The sequence below is a fragment of the Mirounga angustirostris genome, unplaced genomic scaffold (genome assembly GCF_029215605.1).
Source record: "Mirounga angustirostris isolate CCGP_5_RB_7025 unplaced genomic scaffold, mMirAng1.0.hap1 SCAF_9, whole genome shotgun sequence".
Lineage (NCBI taxonomy): Eukaryota > Metazoa > Chordata > Mammalia > Carnivora > Phocidae > Mirounga > Mirounga angustirostris.
The window spans coordinates 41,403,300-41,429,790 of record NW_026991717.1 but is presented as its reverse complement, the minus strand read 5'-3'; the positions used below and the strand labels follow the sequence as shown (position 1 = coordinate 41,429,790).

Here is a 26,491-nt window from a genome sequence, read left to right as displayed (position 1 = left end):
AATCCCAGATTTACCTACCTCAAAGCCAATACTTCCACTTGAACACAATTATCTCCTTAAAAGATTAAGAGACAGGCTCAAAAGCTGAGGATCTTGTCTCTCTGAACGTTCGCATACTTCAGTCGCTAATTAAAATATAAATGAAGAGGATCTTTCTGCTGCATTTAAACTAGGACAGCTTACTGACAGGTAAGAAAGAGATTGGAAAAGGAGGCTTGTCTCAACATGTCTCGCCTAGACCTCTATATCGATATAGTTCCCTCAGTCTATTTTTTATAAACATGCATATCTACCAAACATGGTTATGCCCGACTACCCTGTAGTTTGGTGCTTTTCCGTGTTGCACTTTTGTAAGACAATTTATACCAGATTTAACATCGAACTGGGAGACCTGGTTGAATATGCCATTCTGGCACTTTCCAAACATCTGAAGTATCGTTTAAGAGCAAAGAACCTAGTTCCACCCTCTTTTTTACGTTGTGATGCTTGCCCACTTGGGTACCGCTCCGGTAGGACTCTGGGGCGAGAGAGCAGTAAAGGAAGAAGTGGGGGAAGCACACGGAAGTTGGGTGGAGGGAGGTCTCCTTACCCACTCTTCTGCCCTAGCTCCGCCAAGGGCGGCTCCCCGCGGTGCCCAGCCGCCTCACAACCCCCACAACCCTGGAAGCCGTGCTCTGTCTCAGAAGGGTAGGCAGGGGAAGAAAGGCATTGCCCCAATCACTCGGACAAGGTCCATGCTCCCCTTCTGGCCCGGGAGGATGCTCCCCCTTTCAGAGCGATCCCTCCAGGTGGCAAACTCCCGGTCCACTCCCGCCGAAGTCTCCTGCATCCGAGCGGGCGCCTCCTCCGCAACCTCGAGCTAGCCACCCGAAACTCTCTGCCAGTGGTGTCCCCCAAACCCTCCATTCCACCCCCGCAACCCGCCACAGACACACACGCCGGCCTGCGCCCCACCCAGGATCTCCGCGGCCCCCTCCCCAACCCGGAGAAGGGCCCCCCACCAGTCCCTACAGACACACACACCCTCAGGTTCCAGCCTCCCGGACCCCGTCGAAGCCGGAGTGAGTACCTGGTCCGGCAGTGCTCCGAGGCTCAGATGGGGCGGGTGCGGTCCCCTCCCGGAGTCGCCGAGCTCTTCTCTACCCACCCGCAGTGGTGGCTTCTCTTTCCCAGGAGCGGGCGGGAGGAGAGGTACGGGAGGGGAGGGGGAAAGCGAGGAGCCGAGGGGCTGTAAGAACCGAGCCGGAACCACTAGTGCTGGCCCCACCCTCGGCCCGACGCAGAGCACCCTGGCGCTCGCGATAGGACAAACTTAAAGCAGGCAGTGAGAAATGGACACCACCACTTCCGGGTCATCCCCGCTACTGCCCCTCCCTAGCAACCGCGTGGGGTTGCTAAGCGGAAGTGCCTTCAAAGACAACCACCCCCATTTCTTCTGGGACTACCAGGAGATAGTTCGGAGCGGCTACCTCTTTGGCAACACCGTCTTACCTTTTCCCCGTGGTCTTAAAAGGGACACACTCTTCGCTCCCAGAGACACGGAGCCCAGCTTGCTTTTCCCTTCAACTGTAGTCCCAGCCACTATGTGCACCTGCTCCCTCCCACCCTGAGTCCCAGGCGGACCCATTGGCTCTTCCTAAGGCTCTCTCTGGTCCCTCGTAGGAGTTTTTTTCTGGCGATTTAGCATCTCCCTCTTGTGGATTTTCAGTTATGTTTCAACTGGGTTTAAAAAAAAAAAAAATCTTCAATGTTACGAAAGCTTTTTCATGCACTTCGTTCTCCTGTGACAGCCTCTAAAACCGAATGGTGAGAAAAGTTTTGTCTTCATCTATCTTATCTTTTGTGAGGATTACACATTTGTGTACGATCTAGAAATAACCTAGCTTAAATGGAAGGGAAAAACAAGGATTGGCTGTAAATCGAGTAAAGTTTAAGGATTTTGATCCTTAAAAGTGAAAAAAGGCCAAAGGAAGCCGGTAATCAAGCTGGGGAAAGACGACGTTTAATCCTCCACTCAGAATAAACTTTCATACCTACACTGTGGACAAGAAAAATGTTATGAGACCTCATTTACTCTTCTGTCAGGGTGATCTGAATTTTGAAAGCATTGGGAAAACTGGCTATGGTAAAACCCAATATAATTAATACTCTCTTTAGAAAAATGACCCATGCATTATCATTATGGCATTTAACATTCAGAGAAATGTAGTTGGGCATTCAGAAAAAAATTAGTAAAAATCTTGGCTGGACTTTCTTATTTTGAAAATGTTTAAAAGCAGTAAAACTTGAGTAGCTGCTGAATCTGTTCTCTATTCCATGGCAGTGAATGTAGTTGTAATTGCTGACTCTGATTTTATTGGTCATGATAGCCTCTTAGTCACCAATATTGGACTGTTTTCCACCTCATCTGGGACAGAGGAAATGAGCTTTGGTAACTTAAAGACCAGGGCTGTTGGTTTCCTGTACACATGAGACAGCATTAAATTGATTCACCCTAGACAGTTCAGCAAAACCTGTAGGAAATCACTTGAGATTCAAATGTCAGTAGTAATTTAACAAGTCTGAAAAACATTTCAACTCTTGCCATGGACACACATACCTGTGGGAGTATGCACATACAAAAAAAAAAAATTCAAATGGAATCTGAATACATCCAGCAATTAATAGTTCTTTTAAAGTGGTGCCTGGCTGGCTCAGTTAGTAGAGCATGCAAGTTCCAGCCCTAAGTCGGGTGTAGAGATTACTTAAAAAAACAAACCAAAAACCCATCTGGCGATAGGTCACAAGTGATAAACCTGTTACTATGACAAAATAGAGGATATTTCAATTGTCAACAGAGTAAAAAATTTTTAAATTAGAAAAAACTATGAGCTCAATGAGAAATTACTTATCTAAAACTATGGTGGATTTAGATGTCGCTAAAAATCTTAAAACATGATATGGTAAATGTGTTCTATAGAAATAAATATTGGGTAAAATTAATTGTTAAGATTTTTTTAAAGATTTTATTTATTTGTCAGAGAGAGAGAGAGCACAAGTGGGGGGAAGCGGCAGGCAGAGCACCTAGAGCAGGCAGGAGGGAGAAGCAGGTTTACCACTAAGCAAGGAGCCAGATGCAGGACTCAATCCCAGGAACCCAGGATCATGATCTGAGCCAGAAGGCAGACACTTAACTGACTGAGCCACCCAGGCATCCCAAAATTAATTTTTAAGTTTAAATATGGTAGTAGCCAATATAGAAATGCAGGTTCCTATGCATCATTCATTTTTCCAGTTGCCTGAGGAAATATGAGTTATAAAAGCATTCATTTAAATCTTCTCTCCCTATAGTTTTTTTTAAATTATTCAATTGCTTTTGTATAGTTGTATGAATAACTGGCTTACTAAATTGTCATATGACTTATATAATTCTATCATATTCTTTTTTAAAAAAAGATTTATTTATTTATGAGGGGTGCCTGTGTGACTCAGTTAAGTGTCTGCCTTATGCTCAGGTCATGATTCCAGGGTCCTGGGATCAAGCCCGCATCAGGCTCCCTGCTCAGGAGTGAGTCTGTTTCTCCCTCTTCCTCTAGCCCTCTGCCTGCTTGTGCTTGCTCTCTCTCTTTCTCCAAGTATAGGAGCGAGAGAGCACAAGTGATTGGGGGGAGGAGCAGAGAGAGAGAATCTTCAAGCAGACTCCCTGCTCAACGGGGAGTCCAACATGGGGTTGAATCCCACAACCCATAAGATCATGACCTAAGGTGAAACCAAGAGATGCCTAACTGATTGAGCCACCCAGGTGCCCTATAATTATATCATTTTCAGTATACTCATTGCTTGTAGACCTCTAAAATTGTACAGCAAAATCCACATCTAAAACTAGCTATGTGGGTTTAAATACATTTTTAGGATTTTGTGAGCAGTACTAGAGGAATCTGTATTCTTAATATGAACCATAATTAAGACAGTGCTCTCAGAACCTGGCTAGATCTCAATTAGCCTTCAAAGACAGTACAGTACCCCTCATCCTGTAGTTGAATATTTTTTTAGCCAATCTCTTGAAAGTTTTTTTCACTTTTTTAAATCATCTCTTGTAATCATTTAATAAAATTAGGGTATCTAGGGGCGCCTGGGTGGCTCAGATGGTTAAGTGTCTGCCTTTGGCTCAGGTCGTGATCCCAGGGTCTTAGGATGAGTCCCACATCGGGCTCCCTGCTCAGTGCAGAGCCTGCTTCTCCCTCTCCCTCCACCATTCCCTCTGCTTGTGCTCTCTGGCTCTGTCTATCTCTCTGCCAAATAAATAAATAAAATCTTTTTAAAAAAAATTAGGGTATCTAACGTTTATTTTTTAAAAACCCAGGGCACCTGGCTGGCTCAGTCATAAGAGCATGCAACTCTTTATCTTGGGGTCATGAGTTGGAGCCCCACATTGGTGTAGAGATCACTTTAAAAATAAGTAAATAAAAATAAACAAAATAAAAATAAGTAAATTATTTTTAAAAATAATAATACCCAATACTGTTACTCAATAATATTTAAATATTCCTAAAGTAATTAATATTCAAATATACTTAGAGTTCCATTGGCATCTCCAAATATAAAAGATAACAAAACTAGAGTCTAACAGTTAGTGAATACTTGGGATCAGTTAGAAAAGACATGTAGCCAAATTCGCCACCTACATGGCTAAGCAATATACAACACAAAAAATCACAGCTCCTAACACAAGGGACTTAGAGAAACTCACTTGTGACACATGTGACATAAACAATACAATGTTTAGCCTTAGGAAGAGAAGCCTAAAGATGTAACAGCTATCTTGAAATATATGAAGGTTGTAATGTGGAAGGAATAACTTTTATGAGTTATTTCAAAGACAAAACCAAGTATAGGAGGAGGGGAGTTAGAGAAATTCAAAATTTTAATTCCTAACATTTCTCACAATTAGAGTTGCCAATTAATAAAACAGTTAACCTAATGAACAGCTATAATTGGCTTGAGTTGGACAAGATTACTTCTTGTTCAATGAAGTTTTGATTCAGTGAAGATCTGTCCCACCTCCATATGCTATCCTCAAGGTAAAAAGAACCATCATACAATGTTGGTTGGATCAAGGTCCAGCTAAACCGTCCAATTTTTCCGAAAGTGAATTACCATGACACATTCTAAGTATGGTGAAAACTATAAGCAGTGTATATATACATATGGAAAGTTTCGGTTAATTTAGGTTTTATTTTCTACTTTTTAAAAAAATGATAAGCATTTGTCATAAGCAACTCCTTGAGCACACTGTACAACTTTCACTATAGTATTGCTCTTCCAGGGTGCCTGGATGGCTCAGTGAGTTAACCATCTGCCTTCAGCTCAGGTCATGATCCCAGGGTCCTGGGATAGAGCCCCACATGGGGCTCCCTGCTCAGTGGGGAGCCTGCTTCTCCTTCTTCCCCTGCCCTGCTTGTGCTCTCTCTCTCAATTAAATAAATAAAATCTTTTAAAAAATAAAAATATAGTATTGCTCTTCCTTTGTGAAACTAGGTAAACATAAAATACATATGATCCTCACAATGTTCAAAAATTGCAGAGAAGTAGTTTTATTCATTGTTTGGTCAGGAATTTAATATTAGTATTAATAATTTGAATAATCCATTCAAAGAGGAAATCCAGATTAATTTTGTAAGGAAGGGTACAAAATTAGAAACTTAAGTTTAATTATCTTTTTAATGTATAAATTTTATTTTTTTTAAATTTTTTTTAAAGATTTTATTTATTTGACAGAGAGAGACACAGCGAGAGAGGGAACACAAGCAGGGGGAGTGGGAGAGGGAGAAGCAGGCTTCCCGCAGAGCAGGGAGCCTGATGTGGGGCTCGATCCTAGGACCCTGGGACCATGACCTGAGCCGAACGCAGATGCTTAACGACTGAGCCACCCAGGTGCCCCTAATGTATAAATTTTAGTTTTTGATCCAGTTTTCAGGGGAAAAAAGGGAGTCTGTACTTCCCTATGTTTAGAAGAGGTTAAATTGCCAATCTATATTTTACAAAAGCTTTGACAAGGAAACAGATTACATGGAATCTCTGCCTAATTAAAGTGAGACATCATCATGTTGTATATTTGGAAAGACTGTAGGTTCTTTAGGTCAAACTTTTTAGAAACAATTACATATCAGACTTAGACCTCACTGGACACAGCACCATAAAGTTTCTCTTTCCATCAGTGAGAAATAGCAAATCAGGTTTCAGATCCATCAAAACTTGACTTTAATAGAGTTGGTTTGAGCTACTCCTTAATACGAAGCCTAATTATTAAGGAAGTACTTAGGATAAAAACTCGGCTCTCAATTCAGTAACTATTCTGTTTAATATCCATCTCTAAAAGACAAAGCAAAAAATATAATCTGCAATCATCAGAACCTAGTTTAGAAATTGATAAAATCAGATCAATGCACTGATTTGTATTTGTAAGGAAAAAATAGAAATATCTAGTAGGATATAATCTCAGGAAGCACACAAATGGACAGTCTGTTGTGAAAATAAGTATTTATTAAAAACAAAGTTCAGAAAAAACATACTTGTTAAAACATGGTTAATTTTGACAACAGGAGGCCAGGAAGCAAAAAGTGTGATGAGAAAGTAAGAATATCAGTTACTAAGTTATATTATACCCACCCCTTCAATTATACCCCTGGTTATCTTAAAATATATAATGGTAGCTCTAAAGACTCTAGACAGATCTCTGGACTTATGGCATGTTGCCTTTCATGTTTTATTGATTTCCAACTTTAAAATTACTGGCCCAAAGGGTAATATTTTATGATACTAAATCAAATGCATATTCTTGGAAAATTTCTCTCTTTTAATGTAGTCTATGAAATATTCCTGTCTAATTCTATGCTAGAATTTTATCTGTTTTATTGTTGTTAGAAGCTTTATCAACTGTTTAAATCCTCAGGCCAAATTGCCCTGAAGGAGAAGATACATAGCCGTCCAAATTTTTTCAACATTGCATCTTTGGCCCTCTTTCTTGAAAAGGGTATAGGTTCAGTTTAATTAATACTGAATTTTTTTAATGTGCAAAAATCTAACTCTGCTTCTTAAAGCAAACGAAAGGAACAAAAATATGGCACCATTCCAATAATCAAATGCCAATAAAAATGGCAACAGTACAAAGATCTAAGCAAATCTCAAACACAGCAGATTTGTAATTAGAACACCATGCAATGATTAATTTTTAGCAAGAACAAGAAGCTTAATAACAACAGGTAAAAGAAACCAAATACTGCATTATACTGAGTACTAAGCTAAGTAACCATAATTAATCTTACAAATTCTCCAATATCATAATCACTTGCTTTAGAGTAACAGTATATAAGCCTCATTTTTTTAAGTTAAATGCCTGTTTAACAAAGCTAATTGGAACAAATACATTTATGCAAATTTACATCCTAGAATAATAAACAGGAGACATTAGTCAAGGATGGATTAAGAAAGTTCTATTCTTTTTCGTCATCTGAGTGATCAGGTGGCAAAGGACATGCTCTGTGGAAAGAATAGAGAACTTCAATAGTCACCGGAGTATTGACTATTAAAAAAAATAGTTATAAACCTATATAAATCATGAACATTAACAGCGCAATGTGTCTGGTCAAGTGAATAGAAATGAGAGAAAATTATACTCATTAGTTGGCAAACACCTACAAATTCCAAGTACTAGAGCAACAAAATCTTTAACTATTTTGCCTGTTAATTTATCAAATCAGTGTTTCTCCTTTAGGATATGTTGCCATTTTTATTAAGAAGGGAATCTCTATTTCTATCGCATCTTCTTTCAATTAAGTGGATTGATAGAGTATAATCCTTCAGCAAGAACTTTGTGAAAATAGGGATGCCTGGGTGGCTCAGTCAGTTAAGCTTCTGCCTACAGCCCAGGTCATGATCCCAGGCTCCTGGGATCGAGTCTCATATCAGTATGGAGCCTGATTCTCCCTCTGCCTGCAGCTCCCCCTGCTCGTGGGCTCCCTCCCTCCCTCTCTCTCGCTCTCTCTCTCTGACAAATAAATAAATAAATAAAATCTTAAAAAAAAAAAAAGAACTTTGTGATACTAAAAAGCAAAAAAATCAACCAGTCCATTTGAGCAAAGAAAACATAGCAAGTTGCCATATTTGACTGTATATCCTTTTGAATCATATAAACATATTACCTAATTGGAAAAATCTCAAAATTGGTTAAGTTGGTACAAGGTAGTTGTAGCTTTTGAAAAACAATTTACATTACCCCAGAGCCATTTTGTACTCATTATGCTTTTTATAGAGAAAAGTCTATGAAAAACTTAACCATAAATTAGAATTTTTTTTAGAGTTGATGAAGATCTGTGAAATCTATTCTAAAATAAGCTGTTTTGGAGGCGCCTGGGTGGCTCAGTCAGTTAAGCGTCTGCCTTCAGCTCAGGTCATGGTCCTAGGGTCCTGGGATTGAGCCCAAGTCCGCCTCCCTGCTTAGCAGGGAACCTGCTTCTCCCTCTCCCACTATCCCTGCTTGTGCGCTCTCTCTCTGTCAAATAAATAAATAAAATCTTTTAAAAAAATAAGGAGTTTTCAAATTAGATCCCATAAGCCTAAATAGTTATAGAGCTAGGTAGTGAAAAAAGGAAGTTAAAGGTATTCTGACTTGGTATGAGATTATCATAGACTTACCTACTATTAGATTACCAAGAAGACGTCATTGTATTTTCCTGGAAGTTAAATCAAATTAACAAATGAACACTATCATGAGCCAAGCTTCTTTTTTGCAAGGACCTGCTGTAATTTATGTATCATAGCTCTATTCAAGGTTTTAGGTAGACAATCTTTCTTGATTCTGATTCCCGCCCGCCCCCATGCAACTGAAGGGAGTTTACCCTGCCTTTGTGAGAAAAATAAAGCTGTAGGAGTAGCCATGTTTCAGATTATAAATTAGAGAGTTTATAGCAGAAGTCCTTCTGATAAACTGATAGTTTATTAACTACTATCAAAAGTAAATCTATTGATTTACTATCAATAAAAAGGTAATTACAGCTTTCCTAAACAAAGACAAATCTAAGAAGGGGGTCTAAAGGAATAATATAAACCTTTATTACCTAGTTTTATGTCACAAATTTTATTACACCGTGGATCAAAGTTCTTTATGAAAATATACATGTAATCTTTCTCCACATAATTGAAAGCCTGTAATATATATTTTATTGTTATGATGATCAATAATGGTCAATGGTATAGCCATATTTGGCTATATTGCCAAATATTTTGTTTCCTTCGTGGAAGTCACAAATAATTCAAGAGGGTTGTAATATATTCTAGAGGTAATATTGACTATTAGCCTATTATATGAGAATGAGAAAGAACAAGGAAGAATGGTACCAGACAGTGACAGGGAGGTAGAAGAAACTTACAGGATCATGAAAGCAAGTCTATTAAAAGGCTCTATCTAAAAATGTATCCCATTTATTGTTGACTTTTATTGAAAGCAGAAATCGTAATAGTGACATAGCAACAAAATCTAAAATTTAGTTACTGCTCTAGAGTTTGACATTCCTTTTAGATATCTCCTAACAGGGATGCCTGGCTGGCTCAGTCAGAAGAGCATGTGACTCTTGATCTTGGGATTGTGAGTTTAAGCCCCACATTGGGTGGAAGGATTGCTAAAAATAAATAAATAAACTTAAATATCTTGTAACATGGATGGTAGGCACTCAATAAACATTTATTAAATTATTTTATGAACAGCATTGAATTGTTAAAATTTTATATGCATAAGCATCATTTTATATATCCAAATATTTTGTTTGTTTGTTTGTTTGTTTAAGATTTTATTTATTTGACAGAGATATACACAGCGAGAGAGGGAACACAAGCAGGGGGAGTGGGAGAGGGAGAAGCAGGCTTCCCGCTGAGCAGGGAGCCTGATGCAGGGCTTGGTCCCAGGACCCTGGGACCATGACCTGAGCTGAAGGCAGACGCTTAACCATCTGAGTCACCCAGGTGCCCCCCCAAATATTTTGTTTTAAATGCTCTTTCAGCCATTTATTTTTATTTAGTTTGTGTTCAATGGAAATCAATTCCAAACACAGCATACAATCCCAAACAGATGTACAGTGTTCAGATATGAAGCAAAGGGAATGTTCATTCACACCCAGAGATCCCCCACATAGCTTGAGATCTGTTGGGTCTGGTTGTTCCCCTATAAGTTTCTAAAGATGGCAAATAGTGGTTTAAGACTTATTAAGCATACTATGGTCATATTGGACACTATAAAACGTAAGCATCAGTGTGTGAATATGTGAACCAAAAATTCATGGACTGTCATTTCTAGAAAACTTTCTGTACATCAAGGTAGTTGTAAAAGTTTTACTTTCCAGAATCAAGTACACCTAGGTTTAGGACCAGGTTCTAACTATCTAAAAATACTGATATAGAAAGTGTTCCAAATGTAGCTTTTCTGATTCATAAATTTTTTTTAAATGTATTCACAGAAAGACCCAAAAGAGTTGTGAATTTAATATAGGCAAGTCTTGGGGCACCTGGGTGGCTCAGTTGGGTGAGCGTCTGACTTTTTATTTTGGCTCAGGTCATGATCTCAGGGTTTTGGGATCAAGCCCCACATGGGGCTCTGCGCTCAGCACAGAGTCTGCTTGTCCCTCTCCCTCTGCTCCTCCCCCTGCTCAGCCTCTCTCTCTCAAATAAATAAATAAAATCTTTAAAATATATACATATATTTTGGGGCGCCTGGGTGGCTCAGTTGTTAAGCGTCTGCCTTCGGCTCAGGTCATGATCCCGGGGTCCTGGGATCGAGCCCCGCATCAGGGTCCCTGCTCTGCGGAGAGCCTGCGTCTCTCTCTCCCACTCCCCCTGCTTGTGTTCCCTCTCTCGTTGTGTCTCTCTCTGTCGAAAAAATAAATAAAATATTAAAAAATAATAATAATAAAATAAAATATATACATATATTTTATATATATATTTAGGCAAGTCTCCTGTCTTCACTTCCCCAAATACCTAATATACATTATTTTTGCCTCCTTCATATCTTTGCATCTTAATTTCAGTATTTGTCAAATATGCCTTCAAAACAGCAATTTTTAAGTTGTAAAAATTATTTAACAAATGCAGAAATAAATGGCAGTATTTTAAGATTGATTGAAATCAAAGCATTTCATATCTTTGGAATCAAGTTAAGTGATCCAAGTTAACTAAATGAATCTGGCATTCTTATTGGATGGGAATGAGTGATAGGAAATACCTGTCATTTGACTTTTAAGTGTATATGCAAAAATTACTCATGCTTAGATTTGTAGTAGATTCCAATAAAACATCATTGCCCTGGAACATGTCAATTACTACATAAAGTCACATGCAATATCAACTCCAAACACCCAGAGGAAAGAGTTCCCAAGAGAACAATAAAAACTTAACAATGTAAAATTTTATGTGGAGTATATCAGCATTAAAATAGGACTGCTGAAATAATACACAGAGGATTTACAATAACACCTGGTGGTTCCTTCCAATGTACATATAAATAGAATAATGGAAGCTTTTTATATTACCTAATCATTTTACGGCCTTCTAAATTTAATGAATCAAAGTAAAAACCCAATTTCCATTCCGCAGCTAATCCCTTTTCTCTAGATCAAGGTGAAATTATCATTATCAAGGAAGAGTTTCAAGTGTCCATATTTCTTAAGCTACATTTAATCACATCATTAATTTTCAATGTCTCTCTCTTCAGTCTTGAATGTGAAACTCTAGCAGATTTAATATTGGCATTCGTTATCTAGTCAAATCCTTCAGATGCTCTGTAAGTCAGTCCAACTGGGGACTCTCACATTTTCTGTGTTAGTAAAATAAAAAGTGGTATTAGTAGATCTGATAAAGACTGTGTTTTCCTTGTCACATTGGACTTCTAGTTACCATATGGATTGGGCTTTAGAATATGTGTTAGTTAACAATAGATGTTTTTTGGCCTGGATCTGTTTAACAGTAGAGATGTAGAAGGGCAAGCAAGACCACAAGGAGAATGGCCACTGACTGCAGGGCACAAGTGGACACTGTGGGTTCAAACAGAGGACCCGGTGTGCTGGCTAAAGGAAAGTGTGACTAAATCTGTGTGGATAGGAGCAGTGCCAGAAGTAGCAGCCTCAGACTGAGCCTGGCCACCAGCCCCTTGCCCATGTTGGCCACTGTGCCTTGGGTCAGACTTGCTGTTTGGTGTGCTGTTGGATCATAGGCTCCTGGCTGGTGCAGGAGAAGTAACTAGCAGGGTCTCAAACCAGGGGGCATCATAATGACAGTGACATGGCACCATCTGCCCACCCATGCTCACCATTCCCCATACCTCCAGTCACATAATTTGTCTTTGAAACACAATTCTTCAAAATTGTTTAGAGAGCCTGGATCCTATTACTTATAAATCTATTTTTTAAAAAGCAGGTTTTCTTTGCCTTTATTTTTTCCAAGTGGCATTATTTTTTTCCTGATTCTTAGATATTTGTTGTTGAAAGTTGGTAGCACAAAATGAATATGAAGAGAGGTTTTTACCCAGAGATAATCACTATTGATATTTGGTCTGTTTATATACATGTTTTTACACCATAAAAGCTGTTCTTCTATATGCAGAATTTTTGCTTAGTATTTATCATGAGCATATTTCTGACATTAAGAGCTTAAAAAGCATGATTTAATTATTTTCTTTTTTTTTTTAAAGATTTTATTTAGGGGTGCCTGGGTGGCTCAGTTGTTAAGCATCTGCCTTCAACTCAGGTCGTGATCCCAGGGTCCTGGGATCGAGCCCCGCATCGGGCTCCCTGCTCCTCGGGGAAGCCTGCTTCTCCCTCTCCCATTCCCCCTGCTTGTGTTCCCTCTCTCGCTAGCTGTCAAATAAATAAATAAAATCTTAAAAAAAAAAAGATTTTATTTATTTATTTGACAGAGCGAGCAAGAGAGCACAAGCAGGAGGAGCAGCATAGGGAGAGGGAGAAGCAGGCTCCCGTCTGAGGAGGGAATCTGACACAGGGCTTGATCTCAGGACTTAGGGATCATGACGCGAGCCGAAGGCAGATGCTTAACTGAGTGAGCCATCCAGGCATCCTGATTTAAATATCTTTTTTTTTTTTTTAAGATTTTATTTATTTATTTGACAGAGAGAGAGAGAGTACAGGCTGGGGGAGTGGCAGGCAGAGGGAGAAGCAGGCTCCCTGGGAGCCCGATGCGGGATTCCATCCCAGGACCCTGGGATCATGACCTGAGTGGACGGCAGTCGCTTAACTGACTGAGCCACCCAGTCTTCTCTATTTATCTCCTTTAAAAACTATGCAGGGGCGCCTGGGTGGCTCAGTCATTAAGCGTCTGCCTTCGGCTCAGGTCATGATCCCAGAGTCCTGGGATGGAGCCCCACGTGAGGCTCCCTGCTCCGCGGGAAACCTGCTTCTCCCTCTCCCACTCCTACTGCTTGTGTGCCCTCTCTCGTTGTGTCTCTCTCTGTCAATAAATAAATAAATAAATAAATAAATAAATAAATAAAAATAAAGTGTGTACACTGGGGGTGCCTGGGTGGCTCAGTCGGTTAAGCATCCCACTCTGGATCTCAGCTAAGGTCTTGATCTCAGGGTCATGAGTTCAAGCCCCACACTGGGCTCCCCGCTGGGCATGGAGCCTACTAAAAATTAAATGAACAAAAATTTTTTAAAATAAACAAATGTTTAAAAAAAGTATGTACACTGAACTCTGTATGTGTGCAGTTGTATTCCCACCTTTTTTTTTTTGAAGTATTTTTAGGTATTTTTAGAGAAGTTGTAAAGAAAATACACCATGGTGTTTTGGTTTTCTAAGTGATGGGGATTTCTATATTTTCCAACTTTTCTACATTGGTTATTTATTTCTTGTGGAGGTTGAACTAGTAGTTTTTTGAGGGGTTGAGTTAGTAGAATTGATGCTGGATAAACTAACATAGAAATTGCTTTTTTGAAAAAAAGTATAGAAAATAGACAGTAAAAATGAAAGAATAAAGACAGGAAGTTCACGGTTAATAACTTAGCACTTAGCATCTGATTGGGAACTGATCCTCTTTGAGTGACTGAAAATGAGTAAAAATAATACTTTTCACTGATGTTTGAAATTTAGGAGCGACTTAGAAAAACATTAGCACAAGTTTTAAAAAAACTCTGGTTTGTGTTTTCTTATCCGTTCAAGGAGAAACTTTAAAGTTACTCAATATCCCCCTGTCTTTTACTTTCAAGAATATAAATATTTTCTTTAGATTCCAGAATATAAAAACTTACTTTCTTTTTGCTTTTCCTAAGCCACTGCTTCCTGCCTCTTCAGGAATCCGATTCTCTTTTTCAGAATCTTTAGGAGACAGCCTGAAGAATTCTCCAATTCCTTTTTGCCACTTGGGAGTTGGGCGCACACAAACTGGATTCCCTCCTGCATACTTATTTTCAACTATAAAATAAAAACAGATGGAACTAAATAAGAACCAAGGAGGGCACCTGGGTGGCTCAGTCGTTAAGCGTCTGCCTCGGCTCAGGTCATGATCCCAGGGTCCTGGGATCGAGTCCCACGTTGGGCTCCCTGCTTGGCGGGAGACCTGCTTCTCCCTCTCCCACTCCCCCTGCTTGTGTTCCTGCTCTCGCTATCTCTCTCTCTCTGTCAAATAAATAAATAAAATCTAAAAAAATAAATAAATAAATAAATAAATAAGAACCAAGGATACAACTGCCATTCCTTAAAGGGAAACAATTTTTTAACATTAAATCTACAGAGTATTAAGTAGTATTACATCCATCTTAAAATAATTAGGAAATGTGAGATGATAAAGCTGTATTCAGTCAATATTATATTATACATTATTATAATACAATGTATAATAATATTTTGTTAGAGTTATCCTTTGTCCTAGGAAAACAAAATTAACAGAATTTTTACAACTGGAAAATACTTTCCATAATTTAATCAGAAGCAGAGCTATTCAAATAGTTTTATGTATTGTCATACTAAACTTTGACACATTTTTTCGAATATGAGGTATAGTATAAACCACCAAAATTTTACTTAACAAGGTTTTTAAAACACCTGTGAGGGCAACTGGGTGGCTCAGCCGGTTGGGTGGCTGCCTTCGGCTCAGGTCATGATCACAGGTTCCTGGGATCGAGTTCTGCATCGGGCTCCCTGCTCAGCGGAGAGCCTACTTTTCCCTCTCCCTCTGCCTGCCTCTCTGCGTACTTGTTCTCTCTCTCTCTCTATGTCAAATAAATAAATAAAATCTTAAAAAAAAAAACACCTGTGAAAGGCAAAATAAATATACAGCAATGTGAAAGTTTCCACAAAATTAGGTTTCACTTTTCAAAGCCCTCGGCTCCTTTTCAGTTCATAAGGTAAATCCAATTCCTGATTTTTTTTTAAGCTCTACACCCCACGTTGGGTAAACTTATGACCCTGAGATCAAGAGTTGCATGTTTTACCAACTGAGCCGAACAGGTGCCCCAATTTCTGATAATTTTTTTTTATTTTAAAATAGTAATATAGAGGGAAAATTTCTGCCTCTTTATGAAGTAATCGTTAGAATACCAAGATGAGCAAATTACTGAGCCACTACATATTTTTTGCTTTAAACACATTTGTCACAAACTACCTGTTATAAAGTTGCTTCCATATATACTCTCTGAAGCTTTTTTATTTTCTTTTTAAAGATTTTATTTAGGGGCACCTGGGTGGCTCAGTCGTTAAGCGTCTGCCTTCCGCTCAGGTCATGATCCCAGTGTCCTGGGATCGAGCCCCGCATCAGGCTCCCTGCTCAGCAGGAAGCCTGCCTCTCCCACTCCCCCTGCTTGTGTTCCCTCTCTCGCTGTGTCTCTCTCTGTCAAATAAATAAATAAATAAATAAATAAATAAATAAAGAGAGAACAATCCTGAGCAGGCGGAGAAGCCGACACCCCACTGAGCAGGGAGCCGGATGCGGGACTCTATCCCAGGAGCCACCCAGGCGCCCCTCTCTGAAGTTTTAAAAGTACAAGTGGCTTTTAAAAAATAGTGATCTGGGGCACCTGGGTGGAGCAGTAAGTTGAGGGTATGACTCTTAGTTTTGGCTCAGGTCGTGATCTCACGTTCGTGAGATCGAGTGGGGTCCAATCACAGCAATGGAGTCTGCTTGGAGTTTCCCTCTGCCTCTGCCCCTCCCCCTCAATCTCTCTAAAATAAATAAATAAATGTTAAAAAATAAATAAATAATAGTGATCCTTTGGTTCATAATTTTCCAAAAGGAAACTTATAGGTATGCTTTGACTACTTAGAAAGTGTAGGGGGCGCCTGGGTGGCTCAGTCCATTAAACGTCTGCCTTTGGCTCAGGTCATGATCCCAGGGTTCTGGGATTGAGCCTCCCATCGGGCTCCCTGCTCAGCAGAGAGCCTGCTTCTCCCTCTTCCTTTGCCACTCCCCCTGCTTGTGCTCTCTCTCTGTGAAACAAAGAAAGAAAGGAAAGAAAAAAAGAAAAGAAAGAAAGAAGAAAGTGTATGGCAGCAACCTATAGCTCAGCACAGAATTCAAACCCAGCTCGAAGTGCCTGGGTGGCTCAGTTGCTTAAGGGTCTGACTTTGGCTCAGGTCAGGATCTCAGGGTCCTTGCTTGGCAGGGCGTCTGCTTATCCCTCTCTCTCTGCCCCTCCCCCTGATGGTGCTCTCTCTGTCTCTCTCTCAAATAAATAAATAATTTTTAAAAAAAAGATTTTATTTATTTATTTGACGGAGAGAGAGACAGCGAGAGAGGGAACACAAGCAGGGGGAGTGGGAGAGGGAGAAGCAGGCTTCCCGCGGAGCAGGAAGCCCGGCGCGGGGCTCATTCCAGGACCCTGGGATCATGACCTGAGCCGAAGGCAGACGCTTAACTGACTGAGCCACCCAGGCGCCCCAATAAATAAAAATCTTAAAAAAAAAAATTCAAACCTAGCTCTGATTTAATTTTGTGACTTTTTTTTTAAGATTTTATTTATTTATTTGACAGAGAGAGACACAGTGAGAAAGAGAACACAAGCAGGGGGAGTGGAAGAGGGAGAAGCAGGCCTCCCGCGGAGCAGGCTCCATCCCAGGACTCTGGGATCATGACCTGAGCCGAAGGCAGATGCTTAACGGCTGAGCCACCCAGGCACTCCTTAATTGTGTGACTTTTACCAAGGTATGTAACCTGAGCTTAAATGTCCTCATCACTTAAAATGAGGTTATTATCAATTTCATACAGTTGATTAAAAATAGAGATCTGTGGGTGCCTGCCTGGCTCAGTTGGTGAAGCATGCTCTTGATCTCAGGGTTGTGATTTTGAGCCCCATGTTGGGTGCAGAGATTACTTAAAAATAAAATCTTAAAAAAAAGAAAAGAAAAGAAAAAACCAACAATAGAGATCTGCAGGGGCACCTGGCTGGCTCACTGCATAGAGCATGAGACTCTTGATCTTAGGGTCCTGAGTTCAAGCCCCTTGTTAGGTGAAGAGCTTACTTACAAAAAAATAGAGATCTGTAAAATGGCTTAAGAGGTGCATTTGGAGGTGCCTGGGTGGCTCAGTCAGTTGAGCGGCTGCCTTCGGCTCGGGTCATGATCCCAGGGTCCTGGAATCGAGTCTCGCGTCGGGCTCCCTGCTCGGTGGACAGCCTGCTTCTCCTTCTCCCTGCCGATCTGCCTATTTGTGCTCTATCTATCTCACTGTCAAATAAAGAAATAAAATCTTAAAAAAAAAAAAAAAGAAGTGCATTTGGCCAACATATGTTCATTAAGGGCTTATCCAGTTGGCTCTGGTAATTCAACAGTGGACTAGACAATGGCATGTGGCCCTAATTGTAATTTAGTGGTAAAGGGTATAGAATATCCTCAATAAATTAATCACCTTTCAAAACTTTTGACCTACAGCTCCTTTTTATCTAAACAGAGTAAATTAGTAAATATTTTCTAATGAAATATTTAGAACAGGGGTAAGTTTAAGTTAACTTAAGAACCCATGAAGTTTGGGACGCCTGGGTAGCTCAGTCGTTAAGTGTCTGCCTTCGGCTCAGGTCATGATCCCAGGGGCCTGGGATCGAGCCCCGCATCGGGCTCCCTGCTCAGCAGGAAGCCTGCTTCTCCCTCTCCCACTCCCCCTGCTTGTGTTCCTGCTCTTGCTATCTCTCTCTGTCAAATAAATAAATAAAATCTTAAAAAAAAAAAAAAAGAACCCACGAAGTTCTTCACTGTGCTCCCCTATACGCTCTTAATTAGGCCTTGTGGAATTAATTTTCCTTACTGCTTAACTTCCTAGGGATGGAATAAGGCACCAGATGGCACGGTATGTTCTCAACCTCTCCTTGCACAGAAGGAGCAGTGTGAAGCTATTTCATCAGCCAAGTTTTCCCTTCTAATGTCCCAAAAGCAGTATCAGGAGCTGCATAGTTGGAAAAAACACACACACACCATGCTAAAAAACAAACAAAAAACCAAAATACATGCAGAAATGAAAACAAAAACTTTTACACTAAGAAGACAACGTGAGGGTGCCTGGGTGGCTCAGTTGGTTAAGCCTTTGGCTTCGGTCATGATCCAGGATGGAGTCCCACATCGGTCCCCGCTCAGCGGGGAGTTTGCTTCTCCCTCTGACCCTCCTCCCTCTCGTGCTCTCTGTCTCTCATTCTCTCTCTCAAATAAATAAATAAAATCTTTAAAAAAAAAAGAAGACAACGTGATTAGCACTGTCAACTATGGTCCCAATTCTTAATCTAGTGAAGGTGAGCTTAAATAGCCTCTTGCAGGAAAAAGCCATCTGCCGATATTAAAAATTAAAATGCCAAACTAGAAAAGAAAAAGAGTTTGAAGATAAACTGTGTCTGTCCCTAACCCCGAGGTTGGAGATTCTTTTCCTTACTACCCCCACCTTTACCCCAACCGGCCGAGAGGCCAAGGTCCTCTCATTATATCCGAGGGCAAGGAAGAAATTCAAGTGTAAGGATCACAGGAAAGTAAATTCCACAGTGGGTCAGGAGGCTCGCAGGTCAGGAGAACTGTGGTGTAAGGCCTGATCCCCTTTGAGAAGATTCCTCCAGGAGTTGCAGGGGCGCTTTTTACCTTTCCTTGACGAAAGCGATGTGGAATTAGTGGCAGAAGTGGAGGAACCAAGCACCTTCCTGGGGGCTCGCGAAGCCACCACTGCGGAGAGGCAAAAGAGAGCATTCAAAACAGGGCAGTAAGGTTCCGACGCCGAGTCTCTCAGAACCACGTTCTCACCACAGTCTCCGACCCCGCCGCTTGGAGAGGAGAGCCCCGCGATCCAGAACAGCCCGACAACCCTCCCCTGTCCGCGCCGCTCCTTCCTCCTGGTAAACGGGCCAGGCCGCGGCTTCCAGAGCTGCTGGACCAGTCTGGCTCACAGGGCGGTGGAGAGCCCTGGCCTCTCCCGCCCGTAGCGGAGCTGCCCGGAGAACCCCCTGCCCTCCACTGCCGTGCCCAACTACCTCACCTTTTCTGTAGGTGCCTGGGACACTGTCCGCTTTCGTCCGCACCATGTTCAAACTCGAGGAGATGAGAGCAATCAAATGACTTCCCAACCGCGGGGGTTTAACTGCACAAGGACTCGAAAAACGAATCTCCCGCCACAGTTTATATTGGTCTCTTTCCCGCGCGCTCCTCGGGCTCTCCAGGGAAGCCGCTCCCATTGGTTCCGCGCCGTCCCCCCACAACCAATCGCCGTTGTCCAGCGATGACAGCGGCGAGGCGAGACTCAGTACCGTCCCGTCCATCAGCTTTGCAGAAGCTTGTGATTCGTACCCGCCCCAAGTGGGCGGTGCCAAGGCTCTTTCCTGGGATGCCCCAAGAGTGAGTGCTAAGATTATGAGTTAGGGAAATGGGCCTGCTTAGAAAAGAAAACCCAGGAAAGACAGCGAATTACAACATTCCTTCAAAAGTTACCCCAGGATTAAATCCATAATGATTGACTCCAGGAAAAGAAACTTGAAATGAAGCAGATTTTTAAATGCAAATCAGAATAAAGAATTTTTTTTTTATACCTCAGATAAACTCTCTCCACAGGATGCATAACAAAACAATTCTATGGAATGTTAGAAAAGGAAGATAATTTATTTACAAGGCTTTTCTACGTTTTTAGTATGGTGTGAAACTAAAGGAAAAACTGAGTGGATTGTTTATACATACACACATAAAAAGGAATAAATTAATGAAAGGTCTTCCTGAGATCTATATGGTCTCAGAGTTCCTTCAAAATATGCCAAATGTCAGGGTGCCTGGCTGGCTCAGTCAGTGGAGCATGCAACTCTTGATCTTGGGGTTGTGGATTTGAGCCCCACCTTGGATATAGAGATTACTTAAAAATAAAATCTTTAAAAAAAAAAAAGCCAGATGTGCCAAGGGTATATCCCTGACACACAGTGATTATAACGCTAGAACAGGAGCTCACAACTATTTTCTATCCCTATGCCTATCTTCTAATTACTCAAAATCCCCCCGGGGAGTGATTTTCACTCTCTGAAAACCATGCATAAAACATGATCAGGGGGCGCCTGGGTGGCTCAGTCGTTAAGTGTCTGCCTTCGGCTCAGGTCATGATCTCAGGGTCTTGGGATCGAGCCCCGCATCGGGCTCCCTGCTCCGCGGGAAGCCTGCTTCTCCCTCTCCCACTCCCCCTGCTTGTGTTCCCTCTCTCGCTGTCAAATAAATAAATAAAATAAAAAAAAAAAAAAAAACCATGATCAGATGAGCTTGCCTTGGGATGTATTTTGTTAAATGCTCACTTGAAAGGCAGTCCTGAAAGTGTAAGCAGGGCATTGATTCTCTCCTGTAAATTATGCTTGAACTTTTGGAAAATAGGCTACTAAGTACTTCAGTAGAATCAACAACTACTTTTTGTTTTGGAATTAAAGGATCTTGAAAAAAAAGATTAAAGAATCTAGACAAGTGAAATTATATATTATAATTATATTAATTGTATTATAATTCTATTAATTACATTATAATCACAGGAAATGTATTGGAAATTACCTGTAGCTTTGTCTAACACTTGGAGTCTACAGTAGAATTCCTATCAGAAAAATCAACAAGCCCCAGGGTATTCCTTTCTTCTTTGTTATCATGCCCCTCTCAATACACAATCGTTCTTCATTACACGTTATTTCCTTTTCAGTTAAAGTGGCTTCTACAAAGGCCTGAATTACTTAATTCAAACTCATATCCCAGATTCCTGTGGAGATTAGAACAGCATAGAGAATCTGCTGGTCTTTTCTCTTAGCTCATATGCCAAGTAAATGGCTAGAAAGAATTGTAAATATACCTTTGCACGCAGGAACAGTCTATTACTATAGCTGCGCTTGTATGTTTGTCTTTTAATAATGGGGAAGAATGCATATTAAGGTTGAAAAGTTGGGAAACGAGCAGTGATGTCTAGAAAAAATTCTTTTTTTTAAAAATTTTTTTGAAGATTTTATTTATTTATTTGACAGTGAGAGACACAGCAAGAGAGGGAACACAAGCAGGGGGAGTGGGAGAGGGAGAAGCAGGCTTTCCGCCAAGCAGGGAGCCCGATGCGGGGCTCGATCCCAGGACCCTGGGGTCATGACCTGAGCCGAAGGCAGACACCCAACGACTGAGCCACCCAGGAGCCCCGATGTCTAGCAAAAATTCTTAATTTAAATGTTTGCTTTGAGGAAGTGCTTCTCCTTTAATTAAGTAAAACACAGAGGATTGTGTGGTGTGAACTTGAAAATTTCAAAGGCCTAGGGCATTATGAAAAGTTGTAGTACATATGTATGAAATATCTGCCTACATTTATACAAAAGAATATCTTTAAGTCATGTTAAATAGGTGCACTTGCTTTGCTCAGGCAGAAGTGCATTTTAATAGACGATAATGACTATAAATGGCATTATATTACATTACATATATTACAAACTGGAGATTACAATCATTAACATATGCTTTATATAAAAAGAATACTTGATCCTTTTTTTTAGGAATACTTTATTCTTGAGGACCTAATAATTTCGTCATAATTTATATGATGTACTAAGTCCTATTATAAAAACAATTTTGTCATAGTCTCTGTGTTCAAGAAGTTGACATTTATTTATTTATTTATTTTTTTAAAGATTTTATCTATTTGTCAGAGGAGAGAAGAGAGAGAGAGAGAACAAGCAGGGGGAGCAACAGGCAGAGAGAGAAGCAGGCTCCCCGCTGAGCAAGGAGCCTGATGTGGGGCTCGATCCCAGATCCTGTGATCACGACCCCAGCTGAAGGCAGTTGCTTAACCAGTTGAGCCACGCAGGCATCCCCGGAAGTTAACATTTAATTGTTGGAACTGAACAGACACAAACAGGTAAACAATTTGGGTATGTTATATTAATATGAAAAGTAGCAGATTTTTAAGAAGAAACCAAATTTGTACTCACTATTAATGAAAATTCAGAGTATTTAAGGGTTTTTTTTTAAGCTAGAAAATCATATATTTTCCAAATTAATAACAAAGACAATCTATACCCAATGTAAATCAATATACTTATATGATTTTGATTATTTATGTCAATGAAAACATTAGCATAAAAAAGTGAAGCAGGATCCAATTAATGTAATTGCTTAGTTTACACAGCCTAATGGGAATGAAGAACCTATACGTTTAACAGGAAGTCAGCCAATTAAATTTACTGATGGGGGCGCCGGGCAGGCTCAGACAGTGGAGCAAAACTCCTGATTATCAGAGTTGTGATTTTGAGCCCCACACTGGGTGTAGAGAGAACTTAAAAAATAAAATCTTTAAAAAATTTTATTGATGAGATATATCAGAGGATATTAAGCTCTCCAGAATAGTCTGGCTAATTCTCCCCAGTCCATTGTCCCAGTGGAGTAGGGAGTAGTGAAACACATATAAGTCTGGCTTCTCGGGTTGAAATATCTTTGACTTTTAAAAAATCACTGCAAAGGGGGCACCTGGGCGGCTCAGTCGGTTAAGCAGCTGCCTTCCACTGAGTGATCCCAGGGTCTTGGGATCCAGCCCCTCCTGGGGCTCCCTCTCTGCTCATCCAGGAGCCTGTTTCTCCCTCTGCCGCTCCCTCCGCTCATGCTTTCTCTCGCTCACTCTCTCTCAAATAAATAAATAAAATCTAAAAAAAATAATAATAAAAATAAAAATAAATAAAAATCACTGCAAGGGGCGCCTGGGTGGCTCAGTCCATTAACCGGTTAAGAGTCTGACTCTCGATTTTGGCTCAGGTCATGATCTCAGGTCGTGAGATTGAGCCCCACCTTGGCGTCCAGTTCCTGGCTCAGTGGGGAGTGTGCTTGAGATTTTCTCTCTCCCTCTGCCCCTCCCCCTTGTTCTCTCTCTCTCAAAATAAATAAATAAACCTTTAAGAAAATAAAAAATAAAAATCACTGCGGGATGGGGGATGGCTGAAATCGGTGGTGGGGATTAAAGGCACTTGTGATGAGCACCAGGTGTTACATGGAAGTGTTGAATCACTATATTATACATCTGAAACTAATATTACACTGTACATTAACTGGGATTTAAATTAAAAACTTTAAAAAGGACAATCGTTGGCAGAAAAAAAGTATTATATAAATTTAAAAAAAATCACTACAGAGAATTTATGTGGAAGTTCTTAAAAGCCAAATCCCAGCACCTTTTTTTTTATTAGAACTCTTTCCCCCCTCCCCCCAAGCTTCCTGGGTTATCTTGGCCTCCCCGGAAAAGACCTGGCTTAAAAAGAATTTAATAGAAAGAGGTTTTAGCAGTAAGAATCTAGGTGGTCCACCAAAGCAAATCCTCACAGTGGTTACTCTAGCTTGCAAGTGCTATTTTATTTTTTTATTTTATTTTTTATTTTTTAAAGATTTTATTTATTTATTTGAGAGAGAGAATGAGAGAGAGCACATGAGAGGGGTTAGGGTCAGAGGGAGAAGCAGACTCCCTGCCGAGCAGGGAGCCCGATGCGGGACTCGATCCCGGGACTCCAGGATCATGACCTGAGCCGAAGGCAGTCGCTTAACCAACTGAGCCACCCAGGCGCCCTTTTTAAATTTTTAAAAAATATTTTATTTATTTATTTGACAGAGAGAGACACAGCGAGAGAGGGAACACAAACAGGGGGAGTGGGAGAGGGAGAAGCAGGCTTCCCGCGGAGCAGGGAGCCCGATGTGGGGCTCGATCCCATGACTCTGGGATCACGACCTGGGCCGAAGGCAGCCGCTTAACGACTGAGCCACCCAGGCGCCCGCAAGTGCTATTTTAAATGTTTTACATAAAACCAGAATAATTTAAAGGCTGGCCTCTCAGATTAAGAGTTTTATTTTTTCCTCGACTGTAGTTGTTACAGGTATTTGTACGGTCTTCTCAGCAGAATTCCCGATTCTTAAGCCCTACATCTAACGATTTAGAAGAATCACGCGCAGATGAGCTCTGGTACCAGTGTAAACAATGTCAGGAAGCGGGAAAGAGGAGGCGGCAAGGGTGGGAGGGATCTGTGCTGGGGGCGGTGCCACCGCGAGGGGCCGTGCAGGCTGGCGGAACCCGCGCGAGCTAGGTCGGTGTTGCGAAGGGGACTAGTCCGGCGCAGGACGTGGGGCTGTTGGAGCCCAGCTGGTTCCGGCTGGGAAAAATGGCGGTGGCTGGGGCGGCGTCCCGGGAGCAGCTGGTGGGCTGGTGCACCCAGCAGTTGCGGAAAACTTTCGGCCTGGATGTCAGCGAGGAGATCATGCAGTGAGACCGGTTCGGGTCCCAGGCGGGAAGGAGCTCTGGGATGTGCACTGACTAAGCGAAAGGGGAAGCGGGGAGGACTAAAAAGTTGATGAGAGTGAAGAAATACGATAAAAGGGTTCTAGGCGCCGAATTTTGACCTCCGGCTTTACAGTTTAGCTCTGGAATAGTGTGTCAGGCTACACAATCGGCCGGTGGGGACTTTTTTCTTAGAAAAACGCCAGATCTCTGATAATTAGACCTCTTAAGACTGTCCCGGGAGCCAGTTTCCTTATAAATTCTGGAGAGAAGGGGCAAGCCAAAATTTTTTCCCCCGAGAAATCCCTTGCTCTGAGCTAAAATGCTTACCGGATCTGGGTTGTGTCAAATAAGACCTGGACTTTAAATGGACGCTGCGGTGGTAAGGTGTAAATAGCTCCTGACTGAGGAGTCCCATTTTCTATTTTCTGTTGTCATTTACCAGTTTTGGAACCTTGGGCATTTTAATTTCCCTCTCTACACCTTAGTTTCCGTGTCTATAAAATGAAAAATTAGCAGGGCATATCTTTAATACTTTATAATTCTTATGAAGTGGAGATGGTGACATAATTTAGGATTTGCTTTCAATTGATTTATCATGTTTGTTGCGCTACATAACGGGTGCTGGGGCAACAAAGACGACCGAGACCATTGGGTTCTGCCTGGTTGATGAGTGGGGAAATGTAAGGTGTTGTGGGAGCACGGAGTAAAGATCTCCCACTAAGATTGGAGAAACTTTGAAGGTTTCCCTCAAGGGATGACTTTAACCTGAGAACTAAAGGGTGGGTAGGTGGAAGCGCAGTATTCTGGCGAGGGGAAAACTACAAAAATTGGACTCGATCAAAGAACCTCAAAGTGTTTCTTGATTTGATTCCTTGTACATAGATGGTGAAACCTAAGTTGCCATTTCTAGGGCTTTTGTAGGAAGTGAGTTTCTGAGTTTGGAGAAAACAGCCTTGTTGGCAAGGAGAGAATTAAGCCTGTTTTAAAGGTTTTTGTTTTAAACATTGGAATAAACTATTAAAAAAAACCCCAAAACCCTGCCAAATTGTATGGCTTATCTTTATCCTTGTTTGAAGGCAAGAACAGATTAAATAGTTTTCAGACATTTTTTTTAAAGCAGTGGAATGCTGTCAAATGAGATAATGAGACTTCGTAAAGATACCAAACAGAAAAAAAGTCACTCAGTTAAAAAAAAAAACAAAAAACCCACAAAGATTGAGGCTACTTTTGATGGATCAACAATGTAGTACGGTTAGATGCAGTCTTTTCCGTCTCAGTACCCACACCCTTTAAAGAACGGTGATCAGAAATTTTAAGTTTTATAGTTGAAGCACTAAGTATGGATAAATACCTGCTTGCATTTTTTTTACTCATAAATATAAGTTCTACAAAATTGTTCAAAACTGAAAAAAACACTGAAGCTACCTATAATATAATGCTATTTGAACTAATTTGACTTTCAGGTTTTTACTAGTTATTGCTCAACAGGCCATGATGCCATGATCAAAGCATTTTTTGTGTAAATTTGCTGTGCTTTGCCTGGTATTTAATTGAAAATTAGTACTATGGAAGTGTGCTAACTTGAAAAATTTGGCATGAGTGGCCTGAATTTTTACAAACAGCACGGAACTACTACGGTCCTAATCAGTGATACATTTATGGAACATTAAGATGTGTACCCAGGATTAGCAAAATAAACTTTGTTCTACAATCTGCCTTAGCTCATGTCTTGGATGACCCTGTTTTCATAAG

At 40.8% G+C, this 26,491-nt stretch overlaps 2 protein-coding genes across 9 annotated transcripts in view; one reads left to right on the top strand and one right to left on the bottom strand.

The window, feature by feature from the left end:
- The window catches only part of PCLAF (PCNA clamp associated factor), a 90,525-nt gene extending 70,889 nt beyond the window's left edge, over window positions 1-19,636 (bottom strand). The window contains exons 1-5 of one of the 3 annotated variants that reach the window (XM_054513474.2): window positions 19,478-19,636; window positions 19,087-19,167; window positions 14,289-14,451; window positions 8,674-8,711; window positions 6,505-7,518 (exon numbers count right to left, since the gene is read on the bottom strand). In XM_054513474.2, the coding sequence (XP_054369449.1) occupies window positions 8,699-8,711; window positions 14,289-14,451; window positions 19,087-19,167; window positions 19,478-19,523 (303 nt within the window). In that variant the 5' untranslated portion in view covers window positions 19,524-19,636 and the 3' untranslated portion in view covers window positions 6,505-7,518; window positions 8,674-8,698. Of the gene's footprint in view, window positions 1-6,504; window positions 7,519-8,673; window positions 8,712-14,288; window positions 14,452-19,086; window positions 19,168-19,477 lie in introns of those variants that run through there. The other 2 variants (XM_045901890.3, XM_054513473.2) reach the window with 2 other exon arrangements.
- Window positions 19,637-24,559: 4,923 nt separating this feature from the next.
- TRIP4 (thyroid hormone receptor interactor 4) overlaps window positions 24,560-26,491 on the top strand; it is a 65,837-nt gene continuing 63,905 nt past the window's right edge. For 5 of the 6 annotated variants that reach the window (XR_010404988.1, XR_010404987.1, XM_045899879.3 and 2 more), the window contains exon 1: window positions 24,560-24,721. Coding sequence is in view for 3 of the 6 variants with exons in the window: in XM_045899879.3 (XP_045755835.1) it covers window positions 24,621-24,721 (101 nt within the window). In the remaining 3 variants the exon portion in view is untranslated. Of the gene's footprint in view, window positions 24,731-26,491 lie in introns of all 6 variants that reach the window. The other variant, XM_064570310.1, reaches the window with a different exon arrangement.